Below are 25071 nucleotides of genomic sequence, written 5' to 3' on the forward strand. Positions count from 1 at the left end.
TAGGATTGGATACGCCCTCGCCTATCAGTAAATGCTGAATGACAGCGAAGATTTCGGCCGGAAGCCCAGGCGCGGATTGGGGGATTGGGTCTGACCGACCCTCTCGCCGGCGCGATTCGCTGCCCGCGCCGGGAGACGCGGGAGAGGCCGCCGGGCGCTGGCGGCACAGTCAGGCCCCGGCGCCGCGGGCGCAGTCTGCGGGCGCTCGGAGGGGGGCTCCACCTGGCCGCCGCGCCGCGGCCGGAGGGGCGGGGCCGGGCTTCGCGGAGGCACTGACGCCTCCTCGTGCCCGAGCGCGCGCTCCTCGGCGTTCGGCGCACGCGCGGGGCCGGGAGGGAGCGCGCCCCCGACAGCGGCGGCGCGAGGAGCAGGAGGGGGAAGAACCGGAGGAGGGCTGCTGAGGGGAGGCTGGCCGAGCGCGCGGTGGCGGCGGTGGCGGCGCCGGCGACCGGAGCCGGGGCGGAGTGGGGAGCGAGGGAGGGGGGCGGAGGGAAGGGGGCGGAGAGGAGAGAGAGCCGCATTTCCAATTCCCAACTACGAGCCCCGAGTTTGTAGATGGGGCTGCTCGGCGGCGCCTGCGGCTGAGCGAGAGCAGCAGCGGCGGGCGCAGGGGAGCGGCGGCGGCGCGGAGGCGGCCGAGGTGCGAGCCGGTGAGTTACTGGGGCCCCCACGCTGCTCGGGTAACGGTCTGGCCGCGCGCCGAGGCGGCCGGAGGGCGCCCTGTTGCTCGTCGCCGTGCGCCACGCGGGGACCCCGGCCCGCCCCGCCCCCTCAGCACCTGGGCTCGGTGAGCCGGGGGCCGGGGCGGCGGAGGCGGCGCGGGTCGGGAGGGCTGCTAAGCGTGCCTAACCCGGCCGGGCCGGCGCAGATGGGGCGCGCTTTGCCGGGCCCCTGGCCCCGGGGCTGCGGGCGGGCCAGAGCGCGGCAACGTGTCTGGCCCGTGCTGCCGGCCGCCGCGCGGAGGCCGGCTCTCCACGCGGTCCCCGGCGCGGCCCCGGCTGGAGCAAGGCTGGGGCTGGGGGCGCGCGGGGCCCCCTCCGGGCGCCTGGAGCCGTGCGCGGGCGCCGACACCCTCTGCGGCGGGAGTGGCGTTTAAGGCATGAATGGAGAGCGGCGCCGGGGGCGGTAGTTGCTGTGACTGACACCTTTGGGGTCAGTGCCGAGAGGGGGCGATTCAGCCGGCTTCTGGCGTGCTCCCGAGCCCCAAGTTCTTGGGGGAGGAGGCTTTCTGCAACTATTGCTGCTACTTCCGAAGCACGAGACTCATTTGGCCAAAGTGGTTTTGGGCCGAGCACGCGCTGCTCCGGAGGCGTTCGCCGCTGAGGCAGTGTTTTCGATCCTGGGTACATAATCTGGAACCGAAAAGGTGCGGGGCCTTTTTTTTTTTTTTTTTTTTTAATTTTTTTACTGGCGGGGTGGAGGGCCAGGAGGGAGTCGCTTGAGGGATCATACGGCCGGTGTGATGACAGGCTGTGGATGGGTTAGTGGAGATATATAAATATATCTCCACTAACCTATATATATATATATATATATATGTGTGTATTTTTTTTTTTTTTTTCAGAAGGACTTTTTAACACTGTACTGGGAGTTTAGTCTCAATCTCACGAGCTCCTGGGATTACAGCCGGAGATTACATCCGTTAAACTTATTCAGATGGGGCATGCATTTATGTAAGGGGGTTGCGGGCAGGCTAGGAAGGGAATTGAAGGAAGCTCAGAAAATTCTCCGCATTACTTATAAACAGCCTGTTAAGGTCAAGCTAGCCACGTTTTACTCTTTCCTACGGCTTTGGGGATTGTTAGTATTTCACTTTATGCTTCCTAAATTGGTCTTCTTTTAATATGGCTTGCAACATTTGAGGTGTGTTAAAATGCTCTTCAATTGGAGTATGATTTAGCAGCCATTTCTACCCGTGAAATCTTTCAAATCGTCCTTTGGAAACTTATGTATGTCGACTATATTAGGCGAGGTAACAGTGTTATCAATGCAGAGATAGTTGCGGTACAAACGTACAACAGACCTCAGGTAATAGTGCTTATTTTAGGTACCTACTGTGCAGTTATGGTAAGGTATCAGGCCTGATTATAGTAATATGTTCTGAGGCCTCATTACAGTAAACAAAGAACTTTTATGGGTTGTGTCATTTTGAGGTCATTTGTATCTGAAATCTATCGTATTTAAATACATGTTTAAATACATGTTTGCACAACATGTTACTTTTTAAGGTCCTTTTTTCATTTTAGACTAAGGTTACATAATATTCAAATGGTAACATTTACATTCCGTTTTGTCCTTTGGGGTTGCACACTAATTATGAAAAAACATCCATGAGTGTGTATGTGTGTGTCCTTTTCCAATTGATACTACTCAGCTCCTTTCTCACCTGGAATTTCAAAACTGAATTATTTTACATTCTAGATTAAATAAACACTGGAAGAATTAAGGTTCTTAAGCAAGTCTGGAAGTGCTATATAAGACAAAATCATTTTTTTTGTTCTTTGAGCCAACTTGGATTTTTTAAAAATGAATCATATTTTTCTTAAACATTTGAGGGAGCAGGTCCCCCCCACCCCCCAGTCTCATTTCAGGCTGAAGTTGTTGGAGAATACTACAGAGTCCGCTTCTCTCCCCCCCCCCCCACAACCTTTTTAGCTTGGGATAACCGAGATAACCACAATTGTGTTACCTTTTTAAAAGGCTTTTTTAAAATTGAAGTTGAGTGCTTACCATCTTTTTCTAATGTTCTTTACCACTTAATAATGGATGGTTAGAAGACAACAGATAGTTTTAATTAAATGCCTTTCACATTTTTGACATTCAAGCTTTGTTAAAAGCAAGTAACAGCAAATTATTGCTGAGAGTTGCAAATAATATAGGGTTAGTGCTAGTCAAAGGCTATCTAAGTTTAAGAACACCAAGAAAATAAATAATCGAAGAAACAAGAGGGCTCATTTGTATATTTGACATCACTTTATTATAAATTATCTAGTTCTAGGTGATTTTTGAAAGTGTTTTGCAAAGTAGACATTAGGTATAGAGCACTGATAATTTTCTTTTCCAAGGCAGTTCATTTGGTAAGTGACTAAATTTGCACCAGAACTCTGATTCAGGTAAATGTGGTTAACTTGCAAGGGATGTGCTGATACTTACTCCAGAAGAACTGAACATCTGCCTGTTTTAGATAAAACAAATACTGAGCTCCCTGAAGATATTGTTTATTCCTTTAAAAATATATGCTGAGAAAAAATGCTAGTTTTATTTTACCTGTAGGTTCTTTCCTTCCAAAAATAGACTTCACATTTATAAATACCGTAGGAGCAGATAAGCATAAAAGATCTCCTTATTGATAGGTTGCTAGTATTGAATTAAAAATTTTATTTCTTTCTTGTAGGGACCAGGTTCTGTATAGTGTATATTTGGTCAGTCCCACAGAAGCTGCAATGATTTCCGCACTCTTCTTGTTATTTGTCTGTGACCACTGGGGGGAGACTTTATACAATTTAGATTGACCGTATCCCTCCCTTTACATACACTCGCTTCTAATCATCCCTGGGCACTTTGCCAAATGCTGGATCTGTGTTGAGGAGGATGCACTCAGAATCAAGTCTTGATCGAAGTGTCTAGTAACTTTTATTTTTTTTTTAACTCACACCACCACTCACAAAGTACCCCTCTTCATAGATTGTATTATTAACGTTCTACTTTTTGGTCTGTTGTTAAGTGAGCTAACTAAATATCTCACATAATGAAAGATGAGATTCATAAATACATTAGAGCTTTCAAAGGCTGACTTTACTGACATTAATCTTAGTAGCAATGTAAGTTTAATCACTTGCTTAGTGTACACAGATATTAGCTGTCTGAAAAGATCTGGAGATACAGGTGTGCTATATCTGAACCTCTTCAAACAGATTTGGCTTCTATTTTAAAAAGCTTTCAGAGGAAGAGGTATTACAGCATCCCTTGTACCCAATTTTACCAGAAAGGGGAAGTTCTTCCTTTTTCATAGTAGTAAAGATAAGATTAAAACTCACAACTTGGGGCGCCTGGATGGCTTAGTGGGTTAAAGCCTCTGCCTGCCTTCACCTCAGGTCATGGTCCCAGGGTCCTGGGATTGAGCCCCATATCAGGCTCTCTGCTCAGCAGGGAGCCTGCTTCTCTTCCTCTCTCTCTGCCTGCCTCTCTGCCTACTTGTGATCTCTGTCAAATAAATAAATAAAATCTTAAAAAAAAAAAAACTCACAGCTTTATTGACCATTAAATCATGGCTATTCTTTTTTTTTTTTTTTTTTAAGATTTTATTTACTTATTTATCAGACAGAGATCACAGGAAAGAGAGAGGAAGGGAAGCAGGCTCCCCGCCGAGCAGAGAGGTTGATTCAGGGCTCGATCCCAGTACACGGATCATGACCTGAGCCGAAGGCAGAGGCTTTAACCCACTGACCCACCCAGGCGCCCCAATCATGGCTATTCTTAGTCAGAAGTCTGGTTTCCACTTTTGGCAATGTCCAGTTGAATAATCGTGAACTCAGTAAACCAAGGATATTATGTTTATAGTAACTTAGAAGTTTTATATTCTTTAATAACGAAGACCTTTGTACATTCCTGATCATAGTAGATAGGATAGAATTTGGAATAGTTTCTAACGTTTTATCATCCTAAATTCTTTAAAAATCGCTTTTCTTTTTTCCTAAATTAAAAAAAAATGTTGATGGTATACCAGAAATGATGTTTTTTGCTTAGGAAATGTTCCCTTTTAGCTTACTTCAAGATTGTGTCAAATACTTGCGGATGGTAACTTTTAAAGGCCTGTTTTGTTAAAGTTATCCGAAGCAAGGCAATATGAGAATTAAAGATAATATACTGTGGGGCGCCTGGGTGGCTCAGTGGGTTAGGCCGCTGCCTTCGGCTCAGGTCATGATCTCAGGGTTCTGGGATCGAGTCCCGCATCAGGCTCTCTGCTCAGCAGGGAGCCTGCTTCCTCCTCACTCTCTCTCTCTGCCTGCCTCTCTGCCTCCTTGTGATCCCTCTCTGTCAAATAAATAAATAAAATCTTTAAAAAAAAAAGATAATATACTGTGTTTTTTGTAAAGCTCAAGTCATTCACATCTTTTTCTACTGCCTACTAGTTGCTATATATGAACTAATCCCTACTTCAGTTTTACTTTTCGATTACTCCTTGTTCACTATATTCTATCTTTATTGCCCTTCTTTTTGTCCCTCAGAAATGTCAGGGTTTGTTCCTAACTTAGGACTGTTCTCTCTGCCTGGAATTCTCTTCCTAAAACATTACATGGCTAGCTCATTTTCATCATTTCAGGTTTCAGTTCAGAAATGATCTTCTCAGATAAGCAGTATTCTCTAACCACCCGTTTAGAATGACACTATGCTTATTTCCTTCTGTCTCATTACCTTTAAAAAAAATTTCTGCAAACTGCTTATCATTATCTCAAATTGTATTGTTATATTATTTCATTGTCTACTTTCAGTAGAATAAGCCCCATGGAAACAGCAATTGTAGCCCTTTTATTTAACTATATTTCAAGGACTCAGATATGTTCCTGGCACACAGATGTCATTAAATAAATATTCCTTTTTTTTTTTTTTTAAATATCTGAGTTTCTGTCCTTCCTCAATTTCATTAAAGTGTTCCTTTATGGAATGATATGAATAGATGGTAGTTGTAGTAAGTAGGCTACTTTTGGCTCTAAGTAAAGGTAAGGCATATTGTAAAGATGCATGGAGTATTGATGGAATCCAAAGGTTGGGACTCAGGATTTCATCCAGTGCCGGCATGATATGCTTCATCTCTTTATTCTGGACATGCATTTCCTTCATTTCTTTTTTTGCTGCAGAGGATCACTTCCTAGTCCTCTCAATGGAAAATATGGCTGCCAGCATCTCCTGAATTTTTTCAGTACTAGCCCAGACAACAGGAAGAGATTCTTCTAGTACCCTTCACTCCCCTGTTCAACAAACTATGTTGTATTGGTGGTATTTGCTGTAACCATGTGAAATGGAATTGGAGAGAAAACCCAAGTAGATAGTATAATGATATAATGATTAACATTCACCCTTGACCACCTCTAGAAGTTTGGTTTCCCATCTTTTAAATTTTGCTGGTATATGAAGTTAGAAGATCTGAAAGGCACTGTCCTGGGGATATTAAAAAGAAATGTCCTTTCATGGAAGGAATTTACAGTTTGGTTGAGGACAGTAAGATATATACATGAAGGAAAGAAACGATCAAAAATAGCATGGTGATAATATAGAAACAGGAAAATATTTGCAGCTTGTATTGCAGACAAAAGGTGAATTTCCTTGATATATAACAAATACCTATAAGTTGATAAGAAAAAGACCAGCAATAAAGTTGGGTAAAGATTATAGACAGAATTCATAGACATGGAAATCTGAGTGGTTCCTAAGCATATATATATTCAACCTCACACATAGTATAAATATCATAATTAAACCAATGGGGTACCATTTTCACAAATTAGAAGGATCGAAAAAGAATTTGATAATTTTTTCAGGAAGATAGAGACTAACAGGTGCTCTCTTGCATTGCTGGTGGAAATATAAATCAATAGAATTTGATGTGATTGAAATTTCTGAAGAGTACTAGGGTAAATAGAAATACTTGAGAATACGCATAAATTGGTGTTAGGTGTTTGTGGGAGAGGAAAGTGCTAATGTACAATTTAATTATCTGAACACTAACTTGTGTTGCTTTATTTTTAGCTTTAGTCATGAAACAAGCCCAGGCTAAGTAAATCCAGCGAGGTCACATACCCTCTTAACCCTGAACAAGGGAGCCTCCTTTTAGGATAATATTCAGTTCATCTTCCTAGATCACCCTTTCTTTTACTCTAGTCCTGGTGAAGTTTGTTTATAAATCACTGAGATTTCTATATACTTTGTATCTTTCAGAGCATAGCACTTTGTTAACTGCTTAGTAGCACTCAAGTAGGTTGAAGGTAACTGTGCTTAGCTTATTAGCTTCTCATAGACCCACTTCATAATTTTATGCTTTTGGAGATCTTTTGTAAAAAGTGATTTAGAATTTCATTTGGTAAATGTACTTCAGATTTTATTACAATAAATGGTGATTAGGGCAGTTTTATAAATTGTTTATAATGTAATATATTAATGAAACCTTACTTTTACATGGTTCCTTTGTTCTATAAAATATTGTTAGGTCTTAGTTGGGTTAGATAGATATGAAAAGTGGGATAGGGCAGCTTAGGATGCATGAAATCTTTATAGAACAATTTGTGAGGAAGTATGAGGAAAATGAGCAGATCAAGGGCATATGGTTTAGAGAAGGTGTGGATCATAGAAGGGCTGCATCTTAGAAGGGGTTTTAACCTAGGAAAATGCTAAGCCAATTTAGCTGATTATATACTTCAAGGATATGATATATACTTTATAATATTTTTATTTTCTAGGTCATTTACCATGAATTGACTTTGGTACAGGGGTTCTCCACCTAACTAGGCATCAGAATCCTTTAGAGTTATTCTATACCAAAGGATTCTAATTTGGTAACTCTGGTGTAGGACCAGATCATGTTTATATTTTTAAAACCAACAAGAGCCAATATTTGTCAAGTAATACATTATATAAAATACTCTCTTTAATAACCAATTCAGTTAATGTAGCTTTTAGGCTCCTACACCATTTACATAACTCTAACCCTAGAATTTGGTCTCCTACCATTGTGTCTACTTTAGCCATATCGATATCTCTACAAGCATCAGATTTCCAATGCTTTGCTAACTTTTTATACTCTCCCTTTTTTTGTTCCCTTGTTTCTTCTTTACTAATAAATGTTCAAACTTGCCTCTTCCAAGAAGCTATATTGTCTGGCCTCATGCACAGTTTATCTTTTCAGTACAAGACAAATTAGAGCACAACACTTACATAAGACAATTACACATCATTTCAGTAGCTGTTTTGTGTGCTTTCGCTCACATGAGCCTTGTATGTATATGCCTGGTTTTACAGTTTGAACCTCCTTAATTTTTCCTCTCAGTACCAAGAGCTTGGAGCTCAGTCATAGTATCAGTGGCATGAACAATATTATTGAGTACTTACTATGTTTTAGGACTACACTAAATGCTATCCATACATGGTCTCATTTGCTCATCGGATTTTTGAAATCAGAAACCCTTATATCATTGTGTCAGTTTTCTGTGTCTGCTCTATAACAAATTCCCATAAACTTGATGGCTTAAAACAAAAGACATTTATTCTCTCACAGTCTAAAGGCCAGAGGTCTGAAATAAGTATCATTGCGCCCAAATCAGGGAGTTGGCAAGGCTGTGCTCCCTCACAGGCTCAAGAAGAGAATCTGTTCTTTGCCTCTTTCATGTTTCTGGTAGCTGCCAGCATTCTTTGGCTTATGGTTCCATTGCTTTAATCTTCAGTGGCTCCGGATCTCTCTCAGCTCTGTTCTTAAGATCTTCTCCTGTGTGCATGAGAGAAAGAGAAATCTCCCTTTGACTTTTTTTTTAAGGACACTTATAATGGCATTTAGGGCCCACATAATAACCCCTGATAATCCAAATAAGGTAACATTCACAGGTTCCAGGGCCTACGACCTAGTTGGTTATCTTTGGAGGACTACTACTAGCCTACTATACTAGTAATTCAAATAATCCAGAAAAGGAGGGCTGGTGAAAGTCTTTTTACCCCATCTTATCCCTCTCTTTATAAATCAGTGTTTCTTAGGCAGGGATGATTTTGCTACCCTCCCTTCACTTCCCTCAAGGACATTTAGCTGTCATAATTGTAGGGGATTGCCGCTATTGGAATCTATCAGATAGAGGCCAAGGAGACTACAGCAGTGCACAGGACAGACTTCCACAGCAAAGAATTCTCCAGCCCTAAATGTCATAGTGCTGAGGTTGAGAAACACTATTTTGAAGGTGACTATTGCCAGGAGTTTCTTGCGTATCATTCCTAGAAAAAGTTTTATACCTACACCAGCACATTATCATGAACAAAACTCTCTAATCTGAGTTGATTATGACTGGTCGTAGTTTGTGGTTCACTGAAAGTTGATTTAAGTGAGGAAAAAAAAATGATTCACACATACTTTAAATAATATATTTTTACTTAAAAATATAAATATTCTGTACATTTATCTGCCAGTGTTTTCTTTCAGTATGTATCTTGCCTGGAGTTCTGTGTCATTATTCTTCTAATTATTCTAGTGCATTATCACTGATTCCTAGCTTTCAAGTAAGAACTTAAAAATTTATGCAAGAATCTGAGTGTAGGATCCTTGTAGTATTTTATGACTCCTCAGTTGTTTTTAGTTGTATGTTTATATTTAATTATATAGTAGATAGCATTTTGTTTTCTTGTTTTTTTTGTCACTTGCTTTCTTTGGGTCTCTCCAAAGCATTCAACTTGGTTTTCATATGAGGAATGATATAACTCCATGGTTTTGTATTAAATAAAATATTGTGTGTGTATATATTTATAAAATAAATTTTTATTTATGAGGAAATATATGTTTAATGTTAAAAATTACATATAAAGAAATTCTGTTTTGTATAAAAAATAATGACTCCTTAAGCTATTGGGAATACTACTCCCAGATGAGCTAATTTGCAAAGTTTCTTATCTGGTGATACGATGACAGCTTATGTCCTAGCTGCTTCTAAATTTTTGGAATTTGTAGAAAACTTTGTCTTAATACAAATGAGAGTTTATAAATTATAGGATAATACTTTACGTACTTTATTCCTATACCATGTTAATGCTTGACTTCCTCTTCTACTAAAGGAAACATTGGCTTTTCATTAACTATGGTAAATATTACTTGGGATTTTGCTTACTAGCAAATTGTAGGATTTTTAAATCCTACAATTCCTTGAAATTACGGTTTGCATTTTATTGTTTCCTTACTTAGCATGGCAGGACAGTTAGAGATATGGGTTGTAATCCCAGTTTTTCTAACTTTCAGCTCTTTTATTTTTTCAGAACTCAGTTCTATGTGGTACAAACAATAAGCCTGCTGGCAAACATGTCTGGTGTTAGCACTGAACTCAATATGCCTCATCTCTAAAACAGAGGTTATAATATCTATTGTGTTAGTGTAAGATTTTAATTAGATAATATAGTCTACTTAGCACAGACTCTGGTACATTTTAAGTGTTCAGTAATTGTCAGTATCATTTTCTTTTCTTACTATTTGGTTCAGGGTTATATGTGCAGTGAATACTATTTGTTGAATAGCATTTTCAGTTGCCTCTGCCTGATTCATAACTTCCATTTTCTTTCACTGCAGTATGAGCTATGTCTCATTTAGTAAATATTTTTTTTAAAAGAACTCTGCTTTTAAAGTAGTTCAGTAAATTATGTGCTGTTAACTAAAGTTAATAAGTCTTATTTTTTTACATGACATTTAAATGTGTTTATAAAAAAAATAAATAAATGTGTTTATAAAGGGAGACTGAGTGGAAAGAGACTATGTGACCTCAAAGATTCCTTCCAACAAAATAAGATTTTATAAAACTCATATAATCCTGATTTTTCCTCCTGTTTTCCCTCTAAAAATCTACAGAAGTAAATAGCGTTTGATAATGCAGCTTTTTTTTTAATGAAGAGAATGACCAATATGTTCTTAATGGTCCATTATATAAAAGGAAATTTTTAGTATTTTGGATGAATGTGGCTGTCTTCAAATGGATATGTCTTTCTCTTTTATTTAGAATATATATGTCTGTATATGTATAATAAAATGTTTCATGGAAAATTTAGCTTTAATAAATAAAATTTTGTCCCTTTTTTTTAATCTATTAAATCTCTTCTGTTTGGGACTTTGATATAGGAAACGTGGGCAACTGAGTTATATTTAATTCATTGAAATTACTTATTTCAGATATTAAACAGTGATCATGGTTATCTTTATGTAAGTTGATTCAAATGCTTTTCATTTTCTTTTTCAAACTAGTAATCTTTTGGAATAGGGGATAAATAAAAAACTTTAAACCATGTTTTTAAGAAGGTTGGAGCACCTTGTGAGGCATACAGGTGAAGTCGTCAGTGGATGTCCTCATCATTCTTAGTATTAGATTCTTGAAAACCTTAATGTAGAGAAATTTTCCCTGAAGGGATTTAAGATGTTATGGGAGAAATAAGGATAAGGAGTTGTGATTGTGAATGAACCTTTAAAAATCCTTATACACTTTCAATGTTCATCCAATTAAAACATTGAATAAAAAATATCAGATTATCAACAACATTTTATGCAATTAAACTTGGAAATACCAGGGATGATACAGTTATTTTCCATTTACCCCTACGTTCTTAAAAGATACTTTTCAGGATTTCCAGTCTGGGGAGTGATAGGGTGGGGAGTTCTTAACATCTTAGGAAGCATTTTTTAGGGTGTCTTCTAAAAAAGAGCCTTTCTTATTTCCACTTAAAAGATACCTCAACTTGTGTTTCCAACTGTTGTTCTAGAGATAGCATAACTTGGATATTTAAAATTTTTTTTTTTAAATAAGCTTTTAGTAACCTTTATTTAACTCACTCAGCTTGCTAGAGCTGAGTAGGTATTTATAGTTCTTTTCTACCCATGATAATTTCATGCCAGCACTCATCAGAACATAACATAATGGAACACTTACTTGGCTCTGCCTTCTCATTCCCATATCCTTTCTCTCCTTCCCAATAAACTGTTTCCAGATCGAAGGCTGGAAATTGTTTTATCTCTTCTGTCTCTTCTAAAAGTGCACTGCAAATATCTTCTACTCTGCCATCTTTTAATTTCCCTTCTCTTTTATCTTCTAAACTCAGTTCCCCTTTTCTCAAAATACCTGCAAAAAGAGCAGCTTAGAATTTGTTATACTCGAGTAAAAATTTTCACCAAAAGTGAATCTCTGTGTATATATGTATATACTGGAATTTCACACAATAAAAGGGTTACTTTATATAGTTTACCTGAAGAAAGAAACTGTCTTTTTTGCATAGCTTCAGCCAAGCATCGTCCCATGCTCATAGGCTGTGTTTAATATTTATTACTGAAATTGGGAAACGCCAAAAATTAGCATATAAATAGTATTTTATCATGTGCGGCTAAGTTCTGAAAAAGTTTGAAGTTTAGAAGAAGAAATTCTTATCCGTAGGGAGGGTCTTGCCATTCATTTGATTGAATTAATTTTGAAATGAGTCCTTTTAACTCTAAAATTTTGATTCTAAAAAAGCAAGAAGTGTGTCATAAATTATTAGGTATTGAACAGCTAAGAAACAATATTGTTGGGTGGGATAACATGAGTGGAGGCATTTAAGTAGGAAGAGATATGTAGCTGTGCATGCAGTAAGTAAAAAAGAACAATGTGGTTGGAATAGTTTATATTAGAGAATAGAGGAATTTGGCTGAATAGATAAAAAGCTAGATATTTAAGAGAAATTTAAACATTTTCAGATAATGAAAGTTTTTCTAACCTAGTATTGTCCTTAGAATGACATTTTTACATGATAGTCTTGTGCTGAGTGGATTATAGTGAAGAATAGTGGGAAGAGACTTGTAATAATAATTAAGGTGATAATAAGAGCTTGAAAGTGGTGGCAGAGGGAATGGAGAATAAGAGATGAATGTAGGGAAATTATGAATCCACTGTGGCCTATCAAATGACCTACAAGAGGTATCTCGAAGTTTTCAAGGGATCCTTAGGCCAAGGGCAGTCCCTGGATTTTCAGGGTTTCGGGATGTTTTCCTAAGGTAAGCCCTCATCTTGTTTTAAAGGTTCATCTAGGCTCTTGTTTTCTTTTTTTAAGATTTATTTATTTATTTATTTATCTATCTATCTATCTATCTATCTGAGAGAGAGCGTGCGTGCACATGCAGTGTGCTTGCACACCGGCAAGCAGGGTGAGGGAGGACAGACGGAGAGAGGGAAAGGGAAAGAGAATCTCAAACAGACGCCCCTCTGAGCAGGAAGCCAACTCGGGGGTCAATCTCACGATGCTTAGATCATGTAGGTTCTTTTTTTTTCCCTTAAGATTTTATTTATTTATTTATTTTTCAGGGTTCTGGATTGAGCTCCATATCTGGCTCCCTGCTCAGCGGGAAGCCTGCTTCACCGTCTCCCACTCCTCCTGCTTGTATTCCCTCTCTCTCTCAAATAAGTAAATAAAATCTTTAAAAAACTATGGAAAAGAAAAACTTAGAAAATCAAGACACTGATTTAGTGCAGAAGACTGTAAGAATGTTAAACAGGTAATTTTAATTTTTAAAAAAATTTTGTTTATTTATTTGAGAAAGAGTGAGATCACAAGTAGGCATCGAGGCAGGCAGAGAGAGAGGGGGAAGCAGGCTCCCCTCTGAGCAGAGAGCCCGATTCAGGGCTCGATCCCAGGACCCTGAGATCATGACCCGAGCAAAGGCAGAGGCTTAACCCACTGAGCCACCCAGGTGTCCCTAAACAAGTAATTTTAAAACAAATTTTAAAAGTGTTCAAATGGGGGCACCTGGGTGGCTCAGTGGTTTAGGCCTCTGCCTTTGGCTCAGGTCATGATCTAAGGGTCCTGGGATGGAGCCCCACATCGGGCTCTCTGCTTAGCGGGGATCCTGCTTCCTCCTCTCTCTCTGCCTGCCTCTCTACCTACTTGTGATCTCTATCTGTCAACTAAATAAATAAAATCTTAAAAAAGAAAAAGTTCAAATGCCTAAAAGATGCTTAAAACAGTGTTAGAAGTTGTGGGCAAATAAGGGAAGTATGTGACTTGATTTTTATTATTAGCATATGTGAAGTATGGTCAGCAAATATTTCTTACAACCATGACCATACTTTTTATATAAAGCCAAGTTACTGTGAGATATTTTCTGAGTAAGCAAGAGAATTGAAGTGTTCTGTTGTTAGAAATATCAAACTGTATTAGCTTGGTGCATCTATTTGCATTATTTAAAATATACCACTGATTTAGGGGGCAGTTTTGTCTCCCTCAAGATATTTGGTAATATCTGAAGACCTTTTTGGTTGTCACAATTTGGGGTGGAGGTGGGGATGTTTATTATCATCTGGTGGGTAGAGGGGCACCTTGGTGGCTTAGGCATTAAGCTTCTGCCTTCGGCTCAGATCATGGTTTCAGGGTCCTAGGATGGAGTCCCTATCAGGCTCCCTGCTCAGTGGAGAGCCTGCTTCTCCCTTTCCCTGACACTCCCCTGCTTGTGTTCCCTCTCTCTCTGTCCAATAAATAAATTTTTTAAAAAAATTATCATCTAGTGGGTAGAGATCAGAGATACTGCTGAACCATTTATAGGACAACCCAATGTCAGTAGTGCCAAGATTGAGAAATCCTGGACTGTAAGGTAGGCAAGTTGTGCTGTGGGCAGTTTTAGAGACCTATCAATTTCTTCTTTTTTTCTAGAATTGACCAGAAACCATCTTTCTCTTAACACTCCTTTTTCTCCAGCAGCTTACAGTATACTTGGTTGTCACTGATTTCTTTATTATGCTCTTATCCTAAGGGTATATATCTTAGACACTTCAATTGGATGAATATTTCCAGTAGTTCTACCTCTCTTAGGGTGGCTTTTTCTTTGCCAACTTTCTGTGTTTTCTTTCACTAATTTAATTCTTGAAGGGTCACCCTATTTCCAAATTCTGAGAGTCTCTTGATATGATTTCCTAAGTATTTTCTTTTGCAACAAGGCTTTTATGTGCTTTAAGGTGCTTCGTGTGTCAGGTCTGGGTTGAGCTAGTTCTTGAATCTAGGTTTTTTCTGGTAGTGTTTGCATCTGTTCTGTCTTGTTTATGCAAGATATTTTTTTCTAACAGCATTTGAATCTTTTCTAATTTTTCTATACACAGGAAGTTAATTTAAATAAAATGCTTAGCTGAAAAGAAAAAACATCTAGGAGTTTTTTCTTTTAGAATAATTTTGTCCCTGTTTATAGATAAAGGTTGCCTTAGATACAAACAGCTACATGTGAAAAGGTTTTATAATAGTTTTGTAATGATAAATGAAAAATACTGAAATTCTAGAATGAAACAAATTATGCAAAAATTTTTTATTGGTGTTTATTTTTTTTAAAGGAGTATTTTTTTTTAAAGATTTTATTTATTTATTTGACAGATCACAAGTAGGCAAAGAGGTAGGTGTGGTGGGGGGGATAGCAGGCTCTCCGCTGAGCAGAGAGCCCGATGGGGGGCTCGATCCCAGGACCCTGGGATTATGACCTGAGCCAAAGGCAGAGGCTTTAACCCACTGAGCCACCCAGGCGGCCCGATTGGTGTTTATTTTTAAACAGTGCAAAATAATTCATTGGAATATAAAGATGAAAGTTGAATGAACATATCACTGATGGAGAAAGACATTTTGAAAGAACCTTAACCACTTCAGTTTGATGTTGATCTAAACATATTGGCTATTTAGTGAAATACCCGTGTATACTAGCTATTCCATGTGAAATAAAGGAATAGAGAGGGAAAGCAAAAGTGTTAAAAAAAAAAAAAATTTCTTCTGTAGTGGTCAGGGTGTGGTGACAAAAGGAGAGAGATAAGAGTGAGAGAGAGAACATTGAGAATTTGTCATCCTTGAGAGGCAAACTTGTGGAATAAGTGCAGGTTTTCTTTTTAGTAGATAACTTCATGTCTGCCTCTGGTACACATAAATTCTATTTTCACCTTCATTTTCATCTGTGCAAGTGTTTCATTAATTGACCTTCCATCAAATCGAAAACTGATCTGCCTTGTTGTTAGATCAGTTATTAACAACAGTAGGCTTTCATTAGTTTACTAAATGATATATTCTCTCTCTCTTTTTTTTTTTTTTTTAAGATTTTATTTATTTATTTGACAGACAGAGATCACAAGCAGGCAGAGAGGCAGGCAGAGAGAGAGAGGAGGAAGTAGGCTCCCCGCTGAGGGCTCAGACACAGGACCCTGGAATCATGACCTGAGCCTAAGGCAGAGGCTTTAACCCACCAAGCCACCCAGGTGCTCCTAAGTAATATATTCTTGAACTGCACCACAGAACCATCCTACCCCACCACTTCAGATATATATGGTTATCTGTCTTGAGTCTTCTTGTTGTGGAAAGCATTGGTGCTGCAACTGCTGTCTCATGGAAGAGGTATAATGTCCTCAATTGCATAAGCACACAACCCACATCAGTAAGCTTATTTTAATTGTGGAGATATTTTAGCTAAGGAACATTTAAATGTTTGAAGAGACTACTCTTCTGAGTCTAGGAATTCTGGGGTAATTGAATACACAGCATTCGTGGTCTGAACAACCCAGTTTATTTGGAGGGAGGAAATTATGTTGACTGGTGGTGAATAGACAGCTTTTCCTCCTTAGTTATTTGTGATAATTTTTTTTTTAAGATTTTATTTATTTATTTGACAGACAGAGATCACAAGTAGGCAGAGAGAGGAGGAAGCAGGCTCCCTGCCGAGTAGAGAGCCCGAAGCGGGGCTCGATCCCAGGACCCTGGGATCATGACCTGAGCCGAAGGCAGAGGCTTTAACCCACTGAGCCACCCAGGCGCCCCTGTGATAAACTTTTTTAAATTAGCTTTTAAAAAGTATGTGTTGTGGTGAGCGCTGTGTATTGTGTAAGACTGATGAATCACAGACCTGTACCTCTGAAACAAATAATACATTATATGTTATATTTTAATGTTAATACATTATATGTTAATTTAAAAAATAGTGTTACATGGTAGAGTTAAGCTAGTATAGAAAAATGAACATGCAGTGAAAGTTAAAAAATTTCTGTTCAGTCTTACTTCATAGAGTTAATCACTGATAACAGGTTTAGATTTAGTTAGTAAAGTGTTTCTCAACAATTCATAATTAGCATTTTGGCAGCTCTATGTTGTCTGGGATCATCCTGAGCACATCTTAATTTTTAGTGCTCCTGTTCTCTGCCACAGCCATGGAGGCATCAAAAATGCCCTTCTTTCCAGATGCTCCTTGGTTAGGGGGTGATACTTATTATTGGTGAGAGTATTAGAATTTTTCTAAACTATACCACATGTCTTAGAAAATGTGTCTTTTTTCAGTTTTACACAGTAACTATATTGACTCCAGTATAAAAGAAGACTATTTGAACACACATGGACTTCTCAAGGAAGGCCCAGAGGAAATCCATTTGGGAAGAACTGAATGTCATAGATTATAATGTTTATTCAATCTTATCTGCTTTCCTTTATGACAGTGTTACTGTCTTGTGTTTTCAGTTACCTTTTTTTTTCTTCCTTGAGTGTTTGTGGTTCTTGAGTTGTGAGCTTGCGCTTTGCAGGGTTTTAGTGAAAGGATTCTGGTTAAATAGCACATTCTTCCAAGGAAGATTTGCTAAGGCTTTTCTTTGACATCTCTAATTTTTCTCCTCAGGGTTTTCTGAACTGATAGGTATACTGGAACCCTGAATCCTTGAGCGTAGGCCATGGTTACACAATCTCAGGCGATATTCCCCCGACATGGTTGGGGGGAGGGGTGGATATCCAGGCTGAGACAGGCTAATACTCATTGGCTTCGTTGGCCAGCAGGTATGTCTTTGCTAAGCCACTCTTTTACAAGGTGGGGTTATTCTTGTAAGGTCCCAGCCTTCTGTGAAGGGTTTTCCTTTCAGTTCTCCAGCTTGGATAGACCAAGTCCTAAGCTGCTGCCTCTGAACTTCTAGGAACTGAAATCTGCAAATCCCAGAGCAGCCATGGCTTACGCACCTGCTTACCACTTTTCTATCTTCTTCCTGTGGACCCATGGCTTGTTTTTATATTTGAGAGGATGTTTTGGTATTTTATATAGCATTCCTAGCTATTTTATAAATGTGGGGATTATTTTCAGATTGTCAAGTCTAATTTTTTGCTGGACCTTCAAGCCTCATTCATCTTCTTTCTAACTTCCAGGAATTTCCTAAAATTTTTGGTTTGGATAATCTCTTTCATTTCCTCCCACCTCACCTCCAGTATTGTTGGCATTTTATTCTTTTTAAAAAGTATCCTTTCTGTCATTTCACTGTGACCTTAGGAGAGAATGTAGGCATGTGTGCTCAGTCTTCTATTTTGGCTGGCGGCTTGTCTGTTTTTAGATCTAAGCTCATTAGGGCTAACTGATGAAAAGTAAATCTCTATAAATGCCTTTTCATTTTACTTTGATTTTGTAGTTTGAACTTGAAGAGCATGATCTTTGGCTATAAAAGAAGCAAGGGGGCAGGGACAGAAGATGGAAGTTCAGACCATTAACTGCAGTTGAGCAATGTCTTCCTGGAGTGCGGAACAGTGAGGATCCTGCCATAATGTCTAAACTTTTAGGGTAAAACACATTAAAGTGGTGAGAAATCACAATTTTAAAATTACGTGCAAAAGCTGTTAACTGCAGTATGCATGTCTGCCATAATCCTGAGAATTAAAGTTCAAAGATATATATGATGCCATTCCTGCTCTCAGAGAGCCCACTAATTTTGTAGTGGAGACAGACATGCAAAGGAAAATATGGTCAATTTTCATTATTCATGATACTTATGTCTTAGAATTCCTTGTGACTACTGAATTAGCAAATGCTGAGCCCATGCTTCTAGGGGAATATTCAAGGATATGTTCCTATGAGCCTCTGATCACATTTTCATTAATTGGTCAATATATAACCCTGTTATTTGTGTGTTTTTTATTTAAAGATGCCTTAACGAGTATTGTTGGTTCATTAACATTGAATGGCCGATGGCACCATAACTCATGCCTGAAGGAAGCTCATTGAACACATGTTTTTTTTCTGTAAGGCACTTCCCAAGCCTTCTTGTCCTTAGGAACACTAAACAACACTTAATCACTATGCTTGGGACATTTTAGACAGCAGAATCATTGTGAAAAAGCACAAAAATGTGAAAAACATGACACTAAATAGACCATGAAAATGATACTTGTTTTCAGTGTGATAGATGAAACGAAAGGGCCAAGTGTCCCCTTATTGCCCACAAGCTGGGGATGCACGCACTGGGCACGTGTTTTTGCCTCTGTGCCTGTCTGCAGGTGACCACAAAAGCATGGCAAATATTGACTTTTAGCAAGTAGGCAAATTCACAAATACAGAATTCATGAATAATGAAGATTGCCTCTACCATATATTGAGTGCTATACTTCTAAATCTGCTAGGATGGGTCAGGAAAGGCTTCATTTTAAAAAATTAAGGTGAAGTTCTAGTAGTATGAAGCAGTGGATTTAAGGAATAGCAAATGGCCCAGTGTGGCCAGAATCAAAAGGGCTCTTCTGAGAATTAACAGGAGAGCATGTTTAAATAGTTAAGGAGGGAGATGTGAGGCCCTTGTGCCCTATTAAGGAACCTCAATTTTATAGATGATAGAGAGTTACTGAGTGATATTAACTTGGGCATAAGCATGGCTATATTTGTATTTTGGAAAGCTCACCCTAATGGTGGTATTGAGGATAGATGAAAATAAATAGAATGTTATAGAGGTTAAGGTGAGAGATGATGAGAGAATGAACTAAGGCAGTGACAGTGGAAATAAACTGATGTATTTGAAAGATATGAAATATATTACATTAAAAGATCTTGGCAGCAGGTTAGCTAGAGGGAATTAAAAAGGTTAACCAGGTGTGCCTGGGTTCCTTTAATTGAGATAGGGAATATAGGAACCACACCAGATTGAGGAAGTAATGCGATACTTGGATGCACTGAGTTTATAGTGTCCATGAAACATCTTTACAGAGATATAGGCGAGGAAATATGATAGGGATATCAAGATATCAAGAGATAGAGCTCTGAAAGACTTTAGAATGCATTTATGAATTGATAAGTATCTCAGTGCCTACTATGTGTCAAGTTACTCTCCTAGTGCCAGAGTGAAACGAGTGATTTTTTTTTTTTTTTTTCAAGTGAAGAGAGAGACGGACAACAATCAGAGCTGCTTCAAATAAGCACTCTGATGAAAACAAACCTAATTGGAGGGCAAGTGGCTAAATGTGTATGTGTGTGGGAGAGGCTAGTTTAGGTCAAATGTTGAGGATTAGTTTCTGGGGAGGTAACATACTGAGACAAATGAGAGAAAAAGGATAGATGTGTGGATATCTGGAAAGATCATTTCAAGCATAGAGAACAGACAATGGTAAAGATGAGAAGTGGGAAATAAGACACGTTTGAAGCAGAGAAGGCAGGCCAGTGCAACTGGAGACGAGCAGATGTGGGAGAGATTGTCACGGGTTTACTCAGCAGGGCACACGGAGTGCCTAGTCAGGAAGGCTGGTATAGTCCACAGTCAGGTTTGGGACATTTTCAAAGTGTAGTGGGAAGCCACTAGACAGTTTTAGCAGAACAATAACAAAATCTTTTTTCTGTTTTAAAATGATGTCTCTAACCACTCTAGAGAATATTGTTAAGAACTAGAGTGAAAGTAAATGACCAGTTGAGTGCCTGCTGAAGTAAATAAGCAAGAGGTGATGGTGGCTTAGAATAAGATGTGCCAGTAGAGCCATGAGATCAGGTTTTCAGTTAGTTGCTTTTCTTCATTCACCCCTGTCATGACTGAATTTTTAAAAACCACTTTATCACTGGATCTCTAATGAATTTTAGGTATTTTTGTCAGTGCATATATGAAATGTTATCTTAAAAAAAAAGAAACTTGATGAAATTTATTACTCTAAAATAACCTAGTTTTGAGATACAAATTTTCATGTTTAATAAGATCTGGCAGTGATCCTGTAGTCATATTTCAGGTTTATTAGTGCTTATTAGTTATGTAAAAACACTTCCAGACAATTCAACTGGTTTAGTTATAACACTGAATATTTTCTTTTCTTTTTTCTTTTTTTTTTTTTAAGATTTTATTTATTTATTTGACACAGAGAGAGAGATCACAAGTAGGCAGAGAGGCAAGCAGAGAGAAAAGGGGAAGCAGGCTCCCCGCTGAGCAGAGAGCCTGATGCTGGGCTTGATCCCAGGGCCCTGAGATCGTGACCTGAGCTGAAGGCAGAGGCTTAACCCACTGAGCCACCCAGGTGCCCCAACACTGCATATTTTCTTATAATAAAGTAGTGAAGCTTTGACCTGCTTTGTTAATTAGTGGTGAGGTCAGTGAAAATAGTCAAAGTAGTGCTACTACACTGTGAGAGTAAATTAGGGACATTACTGTTATTTACCTGATCTAGCTTTTTACTCTGGATGAGCTCTGCACTTTAACCTGGATACTTCCAGTCATAATATGGAGCAGGCACTAGGGTGGGGAAAGACTGGGGGTTGGTAGGCTAGTTAAGGGAATTTTAAAATAGTCTATGCAAAAGAAGATAAAAACTGTATACCAGCGGTCTGAGAGTGGAAATTTTGAAGAAGATGAAATTGAATCTTTTATGAAGCAGGGTAAAAATATTTGAAAGAAAATTAGATGGAGGTTAGGGAAAAGAAAGAAAGTCAGATGATTCTGAGATTTTAAGCTTTGGATAATGGGTAGATGGTGATGTCATAATAGGTAGAATCTATAGTGGGAGGAATAGGCTCAATTAGGTGAGTGAGTAGTTTTGAAAATGGTAAATTAAAAGCACCATCTTTGGGACTCACCAGGGAAGTATGTTAAGAAGGCAGTCAGAGAAAGGTGAGTGCTGTCACTAGATTTCAAATCATATTCATATGGAAACTAAAGTTCTAAAAGTGAATGAGATCGCTCAAGAAAAGGATGAAAACCTGAGAGATGTCAGTAGCAGTGATGGTCTGTCCTCAGGCAGGGTGAGGACAGATAATATAACTGATTTATCATTCAGGTCATTCTTAAATTTATTTACAAAGTTTGAGGAGAGCAGTGGCTGCGATGGGACGGGTGGAGAATTGAACTACTCTTTAGAGGAGCTTGGTGCAATGGGAAAAGGAGGGAAGGCTATGACTTAGGGAAAAGGAAAGTGGGGTTTCAAATAGTAATTTTTTTTTAAAAAGTATTATTGAAGGATGAAGAAGATGTTAACACATTTATAAAAATGTGCAAGTATCAAATGAGGAAAAAGTACTGAAGGTACAAGAAAGGGATCGCGTGTTTCATGATCCCACAGTAGGTGGGAAGGACTTGATTCATTGTAGTCTTGTAGGGGAGGAGGAATATATTTTCTTCTGAGGTTGGAAAAAAAGGAAGTAAGGAAAGGTGCTGACATTTGATTCTAGAAGTGGAGGGAAATTTCAATAAATCATATATGATGCCCTCTTTTTTCCTTTCTCTCCTAACAAAATCCTTTGTTGGCAATTTAGTGTAGTGAATGTTTGAAATGGGATGGGGGGGAACCCATGAAGGGACAAAGTAATGGAATTGTGCAGGAATATTTGGGACCTTGTTGATTTTGGAGAACTCAAGGAAGTTGGAACATATTGAAAACCTGGAGAAAAGAATAGATAGGAGGGACCTGAAATGGAGGAATGAGCTGTGGACATCAGAGGCAAGCAGAGAAGACAAACTTGATTCCCTGACAGTTTTGTCTAGGGCTACTGATACTGAATCAAGTGTTGACAAGCTTTAGCCAGGACACTGGGTGACTCTTTTCACTAAGTCTAAATGTAAACTACACCATTAATGCTATTTTATCAGACCAAAGGATATGAAAAAGTTGTATAGCAAAAAACTATCATTATAGAAGAGGACTTATAAAACATCCTGCAATATTTGAAACAATATTTTTGTGTAGCCTTTTAAAATTGATGAAAAACCAAATCACCATATTTTTAGTTCATTTCGTTACCAATATTCTCAAAACATGGTATCCAGTTTGATCCTTAACTACTGGAAATGCAGGTTTTTAAGGATATCCGGTTGTGTCCAGTGTTTATGCTTGCCATAGGGAAATTTACAATGAGAATAAGATTTAAGTAGTACCAGTGTTCAGTTGTCATTTCATCTGTTTGGAGTATTCTTTGGTCACTTTGAATATATTGCTTATTCTTCAAGGTTACTGTAACTGGAAAGTCTTCCACATACAAAATGTGAGGTTAAAGCCCAAAATAATCCTTTCATTTTGGATACCTATAATTTGCTGCTCTCACCAAAGTAGGACCTCTTTGGATTCCCTAAATTTCTAAAACTTTATTAAATAATTAGTAAGACTGTTCTATGCAGGGTTTTCATCTGGACATATAAAATCAAAGTCTTCTAATATTTGGACTGTTTTGACATTCCCGTGACAAGGACTTCTTATGTGGGGAATCCTGTATCCCCGTCTTTTCACTTGAGCATTCCTGCCCAGAGGGAATGACTGAGTGGCATTATACCTTTGAGAATACTTCCCACTTCTTTTTCACCACCCAAAATAGATTTTTATGCTTATTTTTAATGCAGTACCTTGTACTTACTTTTACATAATGTTTTGCTCAGTGCTTTAAAGGCTGGTATAAGTAGAAATGGACAAAGCCTGAGTGCTGAGGCAATAAAATATTCCAAATAGATAGCTAATTCTAGTAGCTTATAAAATATATTTGCATAAATTGGGACGCCTGGGTGGCTCAGTTGGTTAAGCAGCTGCCTTCGGCTCAGGTCATGATCCCAGCATCCTGGGATCGAGTCCCACATCGGGCTCCTTGCTCGGCAGGGAGTCTGCTTCTCCCTCTGCCTCTGCCTGCCATTCTGTCTGCCTGTGTTCACACTCTCTCTCTCTCTGACAAATAAATTTAAAAAATCTTTTAAAAAAATAAAAAATAAAAAAATATATATTTGCATAAAGATATCTCTGTCACCTTGGCATAACATTATTATAATCTGGAGTGCATTTGAGTACAGGTCATTAGTTTTTAAGTTCCAGTTTTTTGTTAGAGTGGAATTGATAGGTACGAGTTAAGGAAAATGATTTGGTTGATACTAGATAAACATGGCACTAAGTAGAAGCAGTTTAATGATGAGTTAAAATGAGATTGACTAAAAAGGTTTTTTTTGTTTAAGTTAAATCTGTACACTCATGAATGTAGAAAATATATCTTTTGAAAATTGAAAATATTCTTTGTAGGTTTTAAATATTGATTTTATTTATGTTATTGATATATTTTAGTGGAATATTTCCCTCAAATGCATTTCATGTCATAATGTATATACAAAGAAGAATTTAATGAAGCATATCATCCAAGGACAACGTGGTGTTCCCCAAGCTTTCACCTTCAAAGAAAAAGTGCTATTTTTTTTAGCTCTAAAAGAATGGTTATAATTCTCTAAATTTTTCTGCATTTAAATAGACATTACTATTTATACATGGGAGTTGTATTTTATTGTACTTTTTAAAAACTGAAATTGTTAGAGCATATATAGATGAAAGGCCAACAGTGCTCCCCAATTTTCTTTTCTATTTCTTGCTCCCCAGAAGCTACTACTTGGAACTTTTTAGCTGTCTCAGTAAATGTCATACTTGTGTTGCTGATTCTTGATTTGTCAGTTTTAAACATTATGGAAGATGAACATTTAACTCTTTTTCCACCCTGCTCCCACTCTCTCAATATATGCCTCATATACACTTCTGATCCCTCAATTCCTCCAACATAATTATATTAGTAATTTTGATTAGATCAGTATGTGTTAATTGATCCATTAGTAAACTATAGTTACCTTTCTCTTTTCTTGTATTTTTATTTTCTTGGAGTTCATAATTATTTGCTTAGTTCTCTATGTATAACAATTATCAATAATTCAGTCCCCAAATCTCTTCCAGTTTTCTAAATCACTTTTCAGTATATTAATTTAAATTGATCAATTTCTTTCTTTTTTTTTTTTTTTTTTTTTGAAGATGTCACTTGTGGAGGCTTGTGACCTATTGACTAGGGACTCATTACTCTCCATACCCAATACACACTTGTCATCATCTTCCTGAGAATCATCTTTGCCTTTCTCCTGGTTTGGGTCTTCTAGTTCCTGTAGTTCCTGTATTTCATGTCTTTCCTTTTTCTATTTTGCCACTTTGTTTCATGCTTAGAGAATAGCACATCTTTTTCTTTTTCTTATTTTCTTCTTCTTTTTTTTAATCTGAGAAAAAGTGTTTGTAGTAGGTTAATTTTGTGAAACCTTATAAGCAAGTCTGAAAATAATTTTTAACTACCCTCACACTTGATTGTTACATAAGGCAGGGTAAAGAATATTA

General features: G+C 38.3%; 1 protein-coding gene across 6 annotated transcripts in view; it reads left to right on the plus strand.

Annotated features, from left to right (window-relative positions):
• Nucleotides 1–350: 350 nt before the first annotated feature.
• PALS2 (protein associated with LIN7 2, MAGUK p55 family member) overlaps nt 351–25071 on the plus strand; it is a 111108-nt gene continuing 86387 nt past the window's right edge. For 2 of the 6 annotated variants that reach the window (XM_059171369.1, XM_059171375.1), the window contains exon 1: nt 352–650. Coding sequence is in view for 1 of the 6 variants with exons in the window: in XM_059171374.1 (XP_059027357.1) it covers nt 21548–21572 (25 nt within the window). In the remaining 5 variants the exon portion in view is untranslated. Of the gene's footprint in view, nt 651–1184; nt 1367–21453; nt 21573–25071 lie in introns of those variants that run through there. The other 4 variants (XM_059171370.1, XM_059171373.1, XM_059171371.1 and 1 more) reach the window with 4 other exon arrangements.

This window comes from Mustela lutreola, chromosome 4 (genome assembly GCF_030435805.1).
Source record: "Mustela lutreola isolate mMusLut2 chromosome 4, mMusLut2.pri, whole genome shotgun sequence".
Taxonomy (NCBI): domain Eukaryota; kingdom Metazoa; phylum Chordata; class Mammalia; order Carnivora; family Mustelidae; genus Mustela; species Mustela lutreola.